General features: G+C 60.9%; 1 protein-coding gene and 1 long non-coding RNA gene across 6 annotated transcripts in view; one reads left to right on the top strand and one right to left on the bottom strand.

The window, feature by feature from the left end:
* The first annotated feature begins 5914 nt into the window (after positions 1-5914).
* LOC140635991 (troponin T, cardiac muscle) overlaps positions 5915-14216 on the top strand; it is a 39646-nt gene continuing 31344 nt past the window's right edge. For 2 of the 4 annotated variants that reach the window (XM_072831374.1, XM_072831373.1), the window contains exon 1: positions 8370-8443. In XM_072831374.1, coding sequence (XP_072687475.1) covers positions 8385-8443 — 59 coding nt within the window. In that variant the 5' untranslated portion in view covers positions 8370-8384. Of the gene's footprint in view, positions 6012-8369; positions 8444-14216 lie in introns of those variants that run through there. The other 2 variants (XM_072831376.1, XM_072831377.1) reach the window with 2 other exon arrangements.
* On the bottom strand, positions 9999-13574 carry LOC140635992 (uncharacterized). Of its 2 annotated transcripts, XR_012033380.1 has the most exons (3): positions 11701-13088; positions 11118-11361; positions 9999-10630 (listed from the first exon to the last, which is right to left on the bottom strand). It is a non-coding gene; the product is annotated as an uncharacterized lncRNA (long non-coding RNA). The 2 variants fall into 2 exon arrangements; XR_012033379.1 differs by having other exon boundaries at positions 11118-13574.

The following is a 14216-nucleotide window of genomic DNA, read 5'->3' as shown; positions in this document are numbered from 1 at the left end:
GCAGCTGGAGAGGGACCAGGTGCTCCTCCGTCCTTGGTAGGAACGACCAGGGCACAATGCTACCCCACCCCACCTGTCCCAGAGCCCTTGGGTCACAGCTGCTGCCTCTCCCTCCCCACGAGGTCCCTGTCCACATCTGCCCGAGGCTGGGCCCCCTGTCTGTCTGGAGCCCACCGCCAGCAGGGCACTCGGGGCAGGCCCAGCGTCTGGGGCCCAGGGCGGCCCAGGCTAAAGTGCCCTGCTGAGGGAGCGGCCCAGTTAAACATTAGCCCCAGAGGCCCCCCGCGAAGTGAGTCAGACTCCCCGCAGGGATCTGGGTTGGGCAGCCAGGGGGGCAGTTTCGTTCCAGGTGGGTGACCAAGCTACAGAACACTGGGACAGCCTGCTGGGACCAGCGCTGACGGCAGCCTCCTCTCCCGCCCGCATCGGGGCTGTCCCCTCCAGGATCCCCCGCACGGGCCAGCCCGAGGCTCCTTCACTGGAGCCGAGGATCAAGGGCATTCTCTCACTCCCAAGACACACCCCTAAGCCACCCGTGGGTCCCCCGAGGCTGAGCAGCGTGTGTCCCCACAAGCCCGTGGCGCTGGCACAGAGAACTGCGGGTGACGCCTGCAGGCCCGCAGAGGGACAGTGACTTGTTCAAGGACAGTGACTTGTTCAAGGGACAGTGACTTGTTCAACATAACTGGGATGGAAACACAGGTTCCCTGGACCCCCAGTCTCCTGAGAAAGCTAGATGTGGGTACAGCTTTGGTATCGCAGCGGGAAGCAGTGGCCTGGTGACCCACGCAGGTGGCGGGTGCACCTCTCGGGCTCTGGCTCCAGGGCCAACATCTGCCTCGCTCGCTGCTCAGCACAGACTAGGGCAGGGGGGCGGGGGGTTAACCTCTGCTGCAGGTTTGGGTGAGAAGTATGGCCTCACCTGGGTGCCAGGGGTTCCAACCTCGGAGCCCCCCAGCGGAGGAGTGCGTGTGCGTGAGTGCTCAGGGCTGCTCGGTGGAAGGGGAGCTGGTGTGTGCAAAGGGCGTGTAGCGGCGTGCCTGTCCCCGCGTGGGGTGGACGCTTCCCAGACGCGGCTCTGCTCGTCAGCTCTTGGCGACCCGAATTTCAGCTGCCCCACTGCGTGGTGAGTAAGTCAGGGCCGCGGTGTGGAAGTTTCCATGAAGCCAAATGTACTCGGTGATGAGGGCTCTCCTTTGTTCTAAAAGTATGCATGCCTTAAGTTTATGATTTTAGTATTAAAATATTGACTTACAGAGTGGGAGGATGGTAGGTGGTTTTTTTTTTTTTTTGGCTTTTTTTTTTAATGCTCTTTGCAAAATAACATGGTGGCAACACCATTCGGGTATTCGTATTTAAAAAATGTTATTACGGCAGCCCAGGTGGCTCAGAGGTTTAGCGCCACCTTCAGCCCAGGGCGTGATCCTGGAGACCCGGGATCGAGTCCCACGTCGGGCTCCCTGCATGGAGCCTGCTTCTCCCTCTGCCTCTCTCTCCTCTCTGTGTATTATCATGAATAAATAAATAAAATCTTAAAAAAAAAAAGAAATATTATTAGTTTGTAAAAACCCGAAGCCAGGGAACCCCCTGCCCTGGATTTTTTAGGGTACAAGAATGATTACCGCATTTGTTTGTTTTCGGGCTCCCCCGAGACTGGCCTGGCTGGGAGGCAGCTGCTCAGTGGGTGCCGCCTGATGAGCCCTATCCCAGCCGATCCTCCTCCGAGGAAGTGCCCAGCACCCGCTTGTGGTTTTTCACGCACGTACAGCTGAAGAGCCGTAGGATGCACAACCGCCTGCCAGCCACGCGTGTTAAGAACCAGGGCGCTGCAAAGGCTTTCAAAGGCACGAAGGCGAACAGGATGCTGGGCTCCGGGCTCCGGGTTCTCTTGGTCCTCCTGACCGCGCTGCCCCGCGTTTATGAGGTCCTCAGCAAGATACTGTCTGCCTCTGCGTGGTTTTGGTTAAACTTGACACACATGCATGCTTCCTGCTTTTTCCCCTTCGAGGGGAAGTGGGAAAATCCACCGCTGTCGATACGCATGCTGTGACGTGACAAGAGGACCGTCATCACTTACGCATTCATTTTCCTGTTGACGGACACCGAGGTGGTTTCCAGAATTTTGCTACGGTGAACCGTCCTGCTTCTCTTCTGCTGCTCCTGCTCGAGAGCGTGTCTCCCCAGGGGAGCGAGTGCTGGGCCGCCAAGCACGCTCACCTTCACCTTGGCTAGGTCGTACCTTGGACACCACCTCCAGCAACGCTGCCGGTTGCCGATACTCGTCTCCCGGTTTTGCCATGTCCAGGAGGCCGCGGGATGCTTAGCGCTCCCCCCCTCCCCCCGCTTCTCCCCGCCCCAGCTCCCAATGGTGCACTCAGTGGGCTTTTTGGCCAATTCGGGGTTTCCTGCTCTTCCCAAAGCAAGTTAAGGCAGTTCTCCAAGCCTTTACTGAGCACCTACTACACCCGGCATAGAGTTGAGGGGCTACTGAGCGACTAAGAGGTGGGCTCTGGAGACGCTCACGAGAAGCCCGGGGAGCCAGTGTGGGGGCGCAGACATCTCTGAGCGGTTCCGTCCCGCTCCCCGGCTGGTCCTCGGGGCCTACCCCACCCCGGCCTCCGCCTGCTGTGTGGTCCACGCAGGCCAAGCTGCCTGTGAGGACCCCTCTCCCACAGCCCGCGTGTGCCGGGCAGCTCCCCTGGCTTTCCTCAGGGACCTTCAGAGCCAGGACCGCGGCCAGGGCTGCGGCGGACGCCTCCCCGCGCACGGACGGCCCCGTGGCAAAGCGCTGTCGGGCCACGAGGCCCATGATGTTGAGGATGAAGAACCCCAGCGGTGTACGTCCCTGTGTGTCCCCGTCCTCCTGTCCTCCCGCATCCCCGTGTCGTCCGGGGCCCCTGCCCCGCAGGCTAGGGGGACGCAGCAGGGCGCGTGTCCCCCGTGGTGGCCAGATCGCCTCTGCTTCCCGCTCCAGGCCTGGCCCGCTCCCTCCGTTTCTCTCATGGTCTGTCCCAAGCAGCCCCCTCGCGTGGTCTCCCACCTCCGATCTGACCCCGGCCTACGGCCTCCTCGGCTCCTACGGCTCGCAAGGTCCATGACCTTCCCCGTTCGGAGGCCCCCACCCCTCGCCTTTGCCTCAAGCTCCGCACATTGTAGGGTAGGAGGGGCCCCTGGAGCCCCGCGCAGAGGCCCGGCCGCCTTCCCTGCGCCTGGCAGGGGCTCCTCCCCGGGCACGCCCGTCCTCTTGGCTCCGGAACCGCCTGCACGTCTGCCCCTGCCTCGCCCTGCTGCGTCCACTCCGCGGCCTCTCCGGACACTTGACCCCCCCAGCCCGACCCGGACGTTCGTTCCTGCGTCAGCCTTGCCCATCCCTCCGTCAGAGTCAACCCCTCCCGAGGACACGATTTCGGTTTTCATCGCAGCCCGTTCTGCAGTGAGGCTCGGGCCTGCGTCTCCATTTCCAGAGCTGGGAGGTCGGTCTGCGGCTGGACCGCTTTTGTGTCTCCAGAGTCAGAGCCACCTGCTGCTCGTAGGGTCCCCCAAAAGATCTGTTTAACCCTCAACCCCTGGCAGCTAAGAGTGTGACCTTATGGGCAAATAGGGTCTCTGTGGATGTCATCAAGGTGAAAGGGCTCCACACCAGCTGCATTCCGTGCGCCCTCACCTAATGACTGATGCCTTTGTAACAAGAGGGGGACACAGACACGGGGACGCGGAGAATTCCTTGTGACCAGAGAGGCGGAGATCAGAATAACAGCTGTCGGCCAAGCAACCCCGGGGATGGCCGGCGACCACCCGGAGCCAGGAAGAAGCAAGGAGTGAGGCTCCCCTGGAGCCCGTGGACGCGGCCTGTCTCTGCCAACGGCCTGGTCTTGGGCTTCCGCCCTCCGGGACTGTCAGAAAACGAATCTCTGTCGACTGAAGCCGCTTAATTTGTGGGGCCTTGTTACAGCCGCCCCAGGAACAGCCACCAGGCACAGCACCTGGCACATAGAAAATGTCTGGTAAGCCCACAGTGCCTGCCCTCAAGGAACTCTTGGGGCTTTAGCACGTACCTCATTTACGTTTCCCTATTTCTCGAGTCATCTGCAAACCAACCTTCCGGCCTTTGGGTTTTTATATCCACAGAGAAGGTGCCTGATTGTGGATTTATAGACACCTGCCTGTGCCCTGGCTTCACGAGGTGTCCCTGAAGGCTTCAAATGGCTGGGAGTGTTTTTTTCTTCCTAAGGTGAGGTGCCACTACTGACCAGTCTTGGAAAGAACATTCCCCCGGGCCCCAGGGAGAGAGCTGGCTCCCGGGAAGCATCCAGGGACATACATTAGTATCCTGCCCTCTTGCTCCTCCCGTGGAAGAGCAGATGGCTCCAGGCCCCCCCTTGGCTTCTGTCCAAAACCTTCTGGGGCTTTGTCACCCTTAACACTGCTCACCCCCGTGCCGCCAACGCTCAGTGATTGACTCGTTGGATCCCCACAACCTGGGAGCCGAAGCATCACGTTTGCCACTACACAGAGGAGGAAACGAACGGGATTTGTCCCAAGTCACATGGCTCGTAAACAGCAGAATCCAAGCTCAAAGCCAGATCTCCAGGCTCCCAGTCCAGCTCTCGTGCCTTAAACCTCACGCCTCACCTCCTATGGCAAGAAGGAAGGCTCCCTGGAGGAGGGGGCGTTTTGGGATGGAGATGCCTTAGCCCTGTGCCTGGATTTCCAGGCTTCTGCTCTGCAGCTGTGAGCTCTCAGAGCTGGAGGGCACAGGGGCTGGGGGGGAGCCCGTCAGTCCTGGACCAGCGACAAGGGGCGGGGGGCAGGTGGGGAGCACCTCACCCCGGGGCTGCCTCTCACCTGTCTTACCCCTCTCGGAGCAGGAGCTGCGGCTGACCTTGCAGTTCTGACCCATGAGGGGAGATAAGATTCTCCAGGCTCAGGGATGGGCTGCGGCTCACCCACCTGAAGCTGGTTCCCGGGGAGGCAGCACCTGGGCCCCACTGCTCGCCCTGGGGACACCGTGGGAGCCAGGTGGGGCTGTGGGTGCCTGAGCTGCCTTAAGCCCCCCAGCCCCCCCCTCCCCCCCCCACTGTGTGTACTTCTCCCAAAGCTGAGCCTCCTGGGCCCTCACCTGCCCGTTGGGCAGCCCCCAGCCAGTACCCAGAGTGAGGACAGCGCCTTTGACATCCTGGGGTTCATATGTGCTGAGTGGAATCTAGGAATCCCGTTGGGGAGCCCAGGCCCAGGGCGGGGGTGCCCAGCTTTTGGGGGTGTCCAGGCCTGGGATGGGGGTACCCAGCCATTGAGTGTGCCCAGCCTCAGGGTGGGGCGGTCCAGCCATCAGGGGTGCCCAGGCCCAGGGTGGGGGTGCCCAGGCCTGGGGTGTCCAGGCTTGGGGCGGGGGGTGCCCGGGGGTGGGGGGGTGCCCAGGCCCGGGGTGGGGGTGCCCAGCTGTTGGTGGTGCCTAGCTGACCAGGGTGCCCAGCCATTGGGGGTGCCCAGGCTCAGGGTGGGGGTGCCCAGATGTGGGGGTGCTCAGGCCCGAGGTTGAGGTGCCCAGCCATCAAGGGTGCCCAGGCCTGGGGCGGGGTGCCTAGCTGTTGGGGGTGTCCAGGCCCGGGATGGGGGTACCCAGCCATCAAGGGTGCCCAGCCCTGGGGTGGGGGGCCCAGCCGTCAGGGGTGCCCAGGCCCAGGGTGGGGGTGCCCAGGCCCGGCGCTCCGACCTTCTGGGCCCAGGTGGGCGGCCCCGAGCTCGCTCCCCGCACCCCTGCCCGAGGAGGCGGCGCCGAGCTGGTCCGACGGGTTGGAGCAGGAAGTGCCCCGCCCTCGCCCGCGACCCCGCGCCGCCCCGTCCGTCGGTCCGTCCGCCCCGGCCGCTGGTGGGCGGGGACCCCTCCCGGAGGGGGCGGGGCGGGGCGGGGCGGGGCCGCGAGCCCACCTGGCGGCGGGGAGGGCGCGCAGGTGCGGCGCGGGCGGCGGCGGCATGGCTGGCGGCAGGAAGGACTGGTCGGCGCTGTCCAGGTGAGCGCCCCGCCTGTCCCTCCCCGGGGCTCGGACGGAGGCCCCCGCGGCGCTGGGGGCGGCCGGAGGGGCCTGCGGGGGGGGTGGGGGCGAGGGGAGGGTGGGGGGCCGGCCCGAGGGCAGCCCCTGCCCGCCACACTGGCGGCTGGAGAGGGGGGCTCAGCCGCTCTGGGGAGGAGCAGGGGTGCGGGCCCCCCGGGGTGGGGTCGCAACAGGGGTCAGTGAATAGGGGCCGTTGGGCAACAGGCCCCCTCCCAGTAAGGGGGCTCACACTGAGTGCTGCGTCTGGGCTGGGCGACCTCAGGGCGGCTGCTGACCCCCCCCCCCCGTGCTTCAGTCTTTGTAGGCTGGTCTGTCAAAGGGTCGGGACCCTGGGCATCTTATCCCTGCCGCCCGACATTCTGTCAGGGTTGGAGGAGCCTGGGGTGTGGGGGGACTGCCCTGGAGGTATCACCCCCACTGTGGCTGGGGACCCCCGGGGACTCCTCCTGGAGCTACCCGCACCTCCCCTCAGACGTGTTCCGGGGAGCATCTTCATCTCCTCATCCCCCACCATCCCTGCCATATACACCCATTTTGCCCTCCAAGAAACTGAGGCCCGCGCAGTAGCTCAGAGCCGGATTCCTGCTCCTTTGAGCCCCAGGGTTAAGCCAAGTAGAAATTGTCCTTTTCGCCCCTCGCAGGTGGGCATTTGGAGGCCAGGGTGCTCCCCACGGGCGGGCACAGTGGCACCCTCCCCAGGCCTTCCCCATCAGGGCAGCTTTCAGGCATTCTCCGGGGCTCTAGGATCTCCCCTGCTCCCTCCAGAAGGGCTCAGAGCTCCTCCAGTGTCTCAGTCTCATCCTCCCCGGGCCCGGGGGGTGGGGGGGCACCTCCTCAGACCCTCAGGACCTCACTCTGCTCTGAGGCACGGCTGCCTGGTCTCCCCCATGGGGGGCCCAGGGGCTCTAGAGGGGATAAAGTAAGCCCCAAGGATGGAAGGAACTCGGTGCCCTGGAAGAAGGAACCTGGGCTGCCAGGGAGGCCGGACACACCCCAGGGAAGGTCTGCGCTGAGGGTGGGGCCGGGGGTCCAGACCTTGGACTCTGCATGTGGATCGGTGTGTGCAGGAGGGGTTGACGTGGGAGTGTGTTTGCTCGTAGGTGTGGGCCTATCTGCACCCGTGGATGTGTGTTTACATGTGTGTGCGCAGGTGTATGTGCGGGTGAGCGCATTTGTGGCCTGTGTGGGTGGCAGGTTCTTACGTTGCTGAGTCTGGGCCGTTGCTGAGTCTGGGCCGTGGGAGGCCGAGGATGTTTGCTGTGAGTGTTTATTGAAGCCCTCCGTGGAGGGCATTGGGAGAAAAATGCAAACCACACACTCGGTGGTCAGGAGCTCACAGGCCGGCGGGACGCGTGTGACCTTGTGTCTGAGAGCGAGCCTGGATACGTACAGGGTGTGTGTGCTGGGTGGGCAGCTGGGCCGGAGAACTTTAAAAATGAGAACGGGTCTGGTCACAGCTTGTCCACGGCTCGGGTGGACATGTGGCTGCTGGGGTGGGGCCGGGTTCCCACGGACGGCCAGGGTGAGGGCCAGGAACGCCCTGGGGAACCAGTCCTGCCACGGGAGCCCCCAGCCTGCCCTCCCCGGCGGCCCCAGCCCCCGCAGAGCCCCGTGGGCAGACGCAGCTGCTGCCAACAGGCGCCGGGATGAGGCACCTGGAGCAGAGGACCGCTCCCGCTCGGCTCCCGGCGGAACGACAAGCCTCAGCGGGCAGGAGGGAAAGGGCTGTGAGTCACTGTCAACCGAGTCTCCCAGGCTGGGGAGGACGGTGATGAGGGTGTGACCGTGTGGCCCCCGGCAGGGCGCAGGTGGGGAGCGGGGGGCCAGCCTGCAGCCCATCCTTGGCATGAAGTAGACATTCGGATCCTCGGCGTGAAGTAGACATTCGGACGCTCCGGCTCCGGGGGGGGTGGTGGTGGCAGCTGGCTGGCAGGGTGCCCTGGTCAGCGGCCTTGTCCTTTCCTCCCGGGCCGGCCAGGTGAGGGTGAGGCTGGGCCGGGCCTGTCTGCAGGGGGTGAGGGGCGGGTCTGAGGGTGCCTGGGACTGAGCAGCCTGTGGTTAATCATTGCCCTGCCTGGGCCTCGGCAGCCGTCCTGCCTCCCTGCGCTGCTCTCCGGTCCCCACGCCTGTCCCGAGACCGGCAGGGCTGAAAGGGACTCCGTCACTCCTCACCGTGACCCCTCGTTGTGTAGAAGCGGAGTCTGGGACCCGTGTCCCGCAGGGGCCGGAGACTGGCCCAAGGTCATACGGCCCGGCAGAGCTGGGCTCCCTTGTCTGTTCTTTGTTTCAAAAAGTCGCAGATCCTGCTCCCTGAGACCCAGGGTTCCACAGATGCTTCTGGGAGAGCCTTCCCACCCTTCACCTACTTTGACCAGAGCGGCTGAGTCTCGGTCTGTTTCTCGAGCTTGTTTTGAGGTCTCCCGTAGGGGGGCTCTTCCTTGGATCTAACTTCTCTCCCGCAGCTGTGTGAGTGCAGAATTGGGGGGCACAGCAACCGTGCATGGAGGCGAAGAGAGGGGTGTGGTTGCCAAGTGAAGGCCTGGAGGTAGAGGAGAGGATTGGTGGCAAGGAGGGAGTGGGGGGCTAGGTGCCGCCTAGGGCTGTGGCATCCGCTGGTGAGAGCGGCGAGGCTTCGGCCGGTGAGCGGACCACTGGGCTTCCCCAAACCTCTTCTCGCCCAGGCTGCGCCCCGAGCTCTGGCCTGTCCTGGGGTGGGGAGTCCCACAAGGTCGGAGGCCCTCCCCAGGCTCCGCTTCTGCTTCCTCTGAACCCCTGCTGTTGGGCTGTCGGGGAGGTGGGCCTCGCCCTGGCTTGGGGCAGCCCTCCCGGGAGTCCGTCCTGGCGCTTGGAATTGTGGAGGGGATGGCTCTTGAGAAGCTGACCTCGGGTGGAATCTTCTTTTGTTTCTTTTGATTACTTGTGCTATCTTGGGATGGTGATTAGCCCCTGTGACCTTCCATTTCCTCACCTGTGAACTGGGGCTAACGCCACCTACCTCCAGGGTTGGTTGGGAGGTTTCATGTCACTGTTATTTGTAAAATACTTCAAACAGTGCAGGCCTCACGGCAAGCTCTCACGCGTTAGTGGCCTCACGTCTTGACTCTTTAATTTATTGACTACCGTGTTCAACAAACCCCAGCGTGCTCCTGAGTGTTCAGCACCGTTCTAAAGCCCGTGCTTATTTCTTTATTATGGGGGTTTCACCAGCTGCACCTGCTGAGGTCCCTCTTGGAGCCTGACCCTTGCTCCTCCGGCCCCTGCAGTTCTAGCCGTTTCCTCATCTTATAAGCAAGAGTTCTTGGCAAGAACCTTCCTTCCCCAGGGTGGGGTGGTGGTAAAGGCGGTGGAGGTGAAGTGAGTCAAGTTCTACCGGGGGTTGAAAGCAGCCCCGTGATTCCTGGGCAGCAGGGGAGTGACCAAGTCATCTTGGCTGAACTGTGGGGTCATGGCCTAAAGCTGGTGGACGTTCAAGGACACCTGGGCCTCGCCTCCTGCCGATCCAGCCCTGAAGACCCCTGAGGGTTGGTGCTGGCCTGGGGAGTGAGGGGGGTGAGTCATTTCCGAGGAGACCAGGCCCCGGCAGGTCATACTCCATATATGGCCCCACTGGAGGATAAACAAATAAGCTGCTTCCCCCAGGGCTGAGAGGAGCGTGTGGGAACGGGGTTGCTCAGGACGGAGGAATCCTGGAGGCTCCAGCCCGGCCCAGCCGGGTGTGGTCAGGGGAGAGGAGCTTCCGGCTTTGTGGGGCACTTTACCCAGTGGAGGGACCCCTCAACTTTGGAGGGCAAGCGCTGGCCCCAGACTGTACAAAGGGGGAGGGGGTCAGTCCGGACAAAGAGAGAACCGAAAAGATGGCTCCGATGAAAGCCTGCTGAAGCTGGCATTTCCCAGGCTGATGGAGAAGGGCTCGTATTGAGGCCCCACGATCTTGACCGCAGACTATTTTATTATTTTTTTTAAAAGATTTTATTTATTTATTCATGAGAGAGAGAGAGAGAGAGGCAGAGAACCAGGCAGAGGGAGAAGAAGGCTCCACGCAGGGAGCCCGAAGCGGGACTCGATCCCGGGTCTCCAGGATCACGGCCCAGGCTGAAGGCAACGCTAAACCGCTGAGCCACCTGGGCTGCCCGACCGCAGACCTTAAACGTGATTCCCGTAGGCCCTCACATGCCCCCGTGAGCTCCGTGTATATGGAGACCGGTCATTCATTCATTCGCCCGTTCAGCACACGAATCCATGAGCTCTCGTGAGCCGGCGGTAGCCGAGCAGTGGTGAGGCATCAGCCTGGCCCCTAACAGGTGGGCGGACTGCTCTGGGGGAGCCCCGATTTCCCCCTGCTTCCTGCTCCTCCTGGGCAAGGCTGGGGTTAGTGATTCCCCAGGGAGGAGGGAGCCCTGCACATCCGAGAGTCGCACTTGCTCCTTCCACCGTTGGCGCTCGGCTGTGCCAGGCGCCGGGGGATGCTGGAGATGAGAGCCGGCCTCCCCTGTGGGCCCTCCTCTCCCGCAGCACGACATCTTCACGCTTTGCTTGCAGGCTTCTCACACCCTCTCCACTCTCCTTCATTTGCGCTCCTTGAAGAAGAAAACAAAACCTCGTGTGTGTCTATTGTACGTAAGTTATACCTCAACGGAAAAGCCGTTCCTTGATTCCAAATTCTGCTCTAGGTACCGTCGCATTTTATTTGCTTCTCTTCTGATAAAACTTCTCCAAAGAGTTGCTGGTGCTCAGGGGTTCCTCCGTCTTGACTCCCATGCTCCCCTCGCTCATCTGGAGCTCATCTGGGCTCCGGCCCAGCCCTTGAGCTGCTCCCGGGGGGGACCAGGTGCCTCTGTGTTCACTACGCCAACCTGGCCCCCCACACCCACGGTCCTGGACCCGACCTCATTCCTCCCCCCGGCGGGGTTCCTCTGGTCTCTCTGACTCAGGACCTTGGTCTCCTTTGCGCCGGTGTCTTTTCACCCTGAACAGCCAGAAGCAGAACTTTTTCTCCCCCCACCCACCCCCACTGCCGACATCTCCCCAAGCTCCTTCCTCCCCGATCCTTCCCGTCTGACTTACAGCTCCAGGAATTGCTCAGGCCAGACGTCTGGAAGTTTTCCTTGTTTCTTCTCTTTGTCTCCACCCTCATCCCCATGCAGCCCATCTGCAACTTCTCGGCTCTTGTCTTCAAAATGTGTCCCCAATCCATCTCTCTTTCCTCCTCTCGGTCACCACCGCAGTTCAGGCCAATGGAGGTCTCGCCGGGCCTCCTGATGGGAGGTGCTCTGTGTCCCCTGCCCCCTGCCCCCCTCAATTCTTCTTCCTTCAGTAGCCAGAGAGATTAAATCATAGTAGTCCTACATTCTATCGGGTCCCTCCTCTATGTGAAACTATCCAGTGGCTCTCCAGCACACCTGGATAAAACCCAGGTTCTTCCCCTGGTCATGAGGCCTTTTTCTCTGGCCTCCTCCCCGTCCAAGCCCCCTGTGGGCCATGCTGTGGCTCTTGGCCTCCCCTTTCCCTGAACACCCAGCTGTTGCACCCAGGGCTTCACCCTTGCTGTGCCCTCCTCCTGGGACCCCCTGCTCCCAGATCGGGCTCCTTCTCAGAGCTCTCCGGGAGGCCTCCCCTCCCAGGCACTGTCTCTCACATTACCCCTTACCTGGTTCTGTTGCCCTTGTGTCACTTCCTGACATCCTTTTGCTCACACACCCATTTCCTGGCTCACTGACTACACACCCACCCCCTGCGATTTGTGCTTCTCGACAACGGGAAGGGCCCTGCCAGCTTCCTCTGCTGCGTCCCAGGAACTGTGTCCGGCTCGTAGTCAGGGCTCAAAAAATATTTGTTTGGTGAATATTGGATCAGCGTGACGTCCGACCTAGAAAACCAGATCGGAGCCATTGTGTGGTTCATCCTTCTCATTTTAGGAAGGAAAACGGGCGAAGAGGAAAAGCCGGGATGGGCTTGAGGGCAGGGGGAGTAGGCTGCTTTACAAGACGCTGCCTGGAGGAACCTTTCCTTGGAGGCCCCATAGATGCATTTCATATGCAGTTCTGTTGGTAAAATCCCTGGGTTTTCACGTGGTGGTTTTTTTTTCCTCCAGAAACATGTCTGTTCCTTAAATTGGGGCTTGGTTGCAGGGCGATATTGTGCAGGAGGGGAAGAGGCCCGGGGGGCTAGGGCTGGGCCAGGACTGGCTGGGCGAGCAGGTTTGACACCTGGCAGTGGCGCAGGGACGGCCTTACAGTAACTCTGGGAGGGACGAAGAGGCCTTTTAGAGACTCTTCCTATCTGTAGGCCCCAGGAACCCCTGGGGGAGTCGCAGGAGGGCTCCAGAGAGGGCTCTTCTGCTGACTCTCCAGGGGTGCTATTTCCAACCCAAATTTTCTCCCAGGGTGCTGGCTGCCCCCACCCCCACCTCTGGCCTCAGGCTTTTGGGCCCTCCCTTCCGCCTGGACTGCCAGTTTCTCCCCGCCCCCCATTACCTCTGTTGAAATCCCGTTTGCCCACCGAGACCCAGCCCTGGGTGCGTCTCCATGAGCCTTTCTTGATAACCTTGGCTTGCAGTAAGCACTCTCCCTCCTGCAGAGCAATTTCTGTGCTTTGGTTGGGGGAGTTACTGGGGGACACGCTCCTCTTTCTCACTAGGCCATAGGGTCTTTAGGGCAGGGACCCCACTTTGTTCTGTGAACCCCCAGTTCCTGACTTGCTGGCCCATTGCAGTTGCTTGGCAACGATGTATTTGCTCTTTGGTTAGGGTGGAAGGGCCGGTGGATGGAGGGTGGGGTGGGCTGGCGGCCGGGTGCATGGGAGGATGATAGGGCAGGTGGCTAAAGATGATTGGTGGGGGGCACCTGAGTGGCTCAGTCAGTTGAGCGTCCGGCTCTTGGTTTCAGTTCAGGTCATGATCTCAGGGTCCTGGGATCGAGCCCCACGCTGGACTCCATGCTCAGTGTAGAGTCTGCTTGTCCCTCTTCCTCCCCCTCTGCTCCTCCCCCTGGTTGCTTGCTCTCTCTCTCAAATAATAAATCTTTAAAAACAAAAAACAAAAAGATGGGTGGGTGGGGTTGGGCAGGGAAATGGCGGGGAGTGATAGTGTTTGGATGGACAAGTGGCTGGATGAGTGGGGAAGGAGGGAAACCAGTGAGTGCCTGGCCGTGGAGTCCCCAACTGGTCCTGTGAATGCAGAGTGACTAGGAAGAGGAACCCATAGTAGAGTGTACGGCATCCCCTCGCTCCCCCACAAGTGAAAGCTGGTTCTAGAAGGTTAGAGAGGCTCAAAGAGCTCCCGAGATGGGAGGCAGGTATTGGAATCTTCTCCGGGTGTGATTGGTCTTATTTGTGGGTTCTCCCCCTCTGAGCCGCTGAGAAATCCCATGGGTTGTTGGGAAACTCGGAGAAAGTTTCTCTCTGATTGTCCATTGATGGATGTTACCTGAGAATCCAAGACCAAAAAGAAAAAGGAACTTGTCAAGGGAGAACTGTGCCCACCCTCCCGTGTTCCTAGGCACCCCTAGAGAGGGGGCCCCACATTCCCACTTTGGATTTCACGGTTAAGTCTAACCCAGGGGTTGTCATCTGAAGTGGTTTTGCCCTGCCCAGGGACATGGCAAAGTCAGGAGACATTTTTGGTTGTCACAACTGGGGTTGGGCTGGTGCTCAGGGGTCCAGTGGGTAGAGGTTGGGGTGCCGTTCAGCACAGCCCCTGCATGTGGAGTTGTCGGCCTGAAATGTCAGTGATGCCCAGGATGAGGAGCCCTGGTCCAATCCAAATCCTTTTAGTACCTTTAGCTGAAATTTAATAGGCATGTAATGTGAACCACAGGTGCGAACCACATTTAAAATCGTCAATTTTCGGGTCCCTGGGTGGCTCAGTGGTTGAGCATCTGCCTTGGGCTCAGGTGGTGACCCTGGGGTCCCAGGATCGAGTCCCACATCGGGCTTCCTGCATGGAGCCTGCTTCTCCCTCTGCCCGTGTCTCTGCCTCTCTCTCTGGGTCTCTCGTGAATAAATAAGTAAAATCTTTAAAAAAAATTGTCAACTTTCTGTAGATGACGTACTAAGAAAGTGAAAAGGAACAGGTGATCAATTTTAATAATATCTCATTTACCCAGTATATCCAAAATATTATTTCAATGTGTAATCCACATGCAGAATTACTATTTTTATTTAAAA

Source organism: Canis lupus, chromosome 6 (assembly GCF_048164855.1).
Source record: "Canis lupus baileyi chromosome 6, mCanLup2.hap1, whole genome shotgun sequence".
NCBI classification, from domain to species: domain Eukaryota; kingdom Metazoa; phylum Chordata; class Mammalia; order Carnivora; family Canidae; genus Canis; species Canis lupus.
The sequence above is the reverse complement of the archived record's forward strand: the minus strand, read 5'-3'. Positions and strand labels throughout refer to the sequence as shown.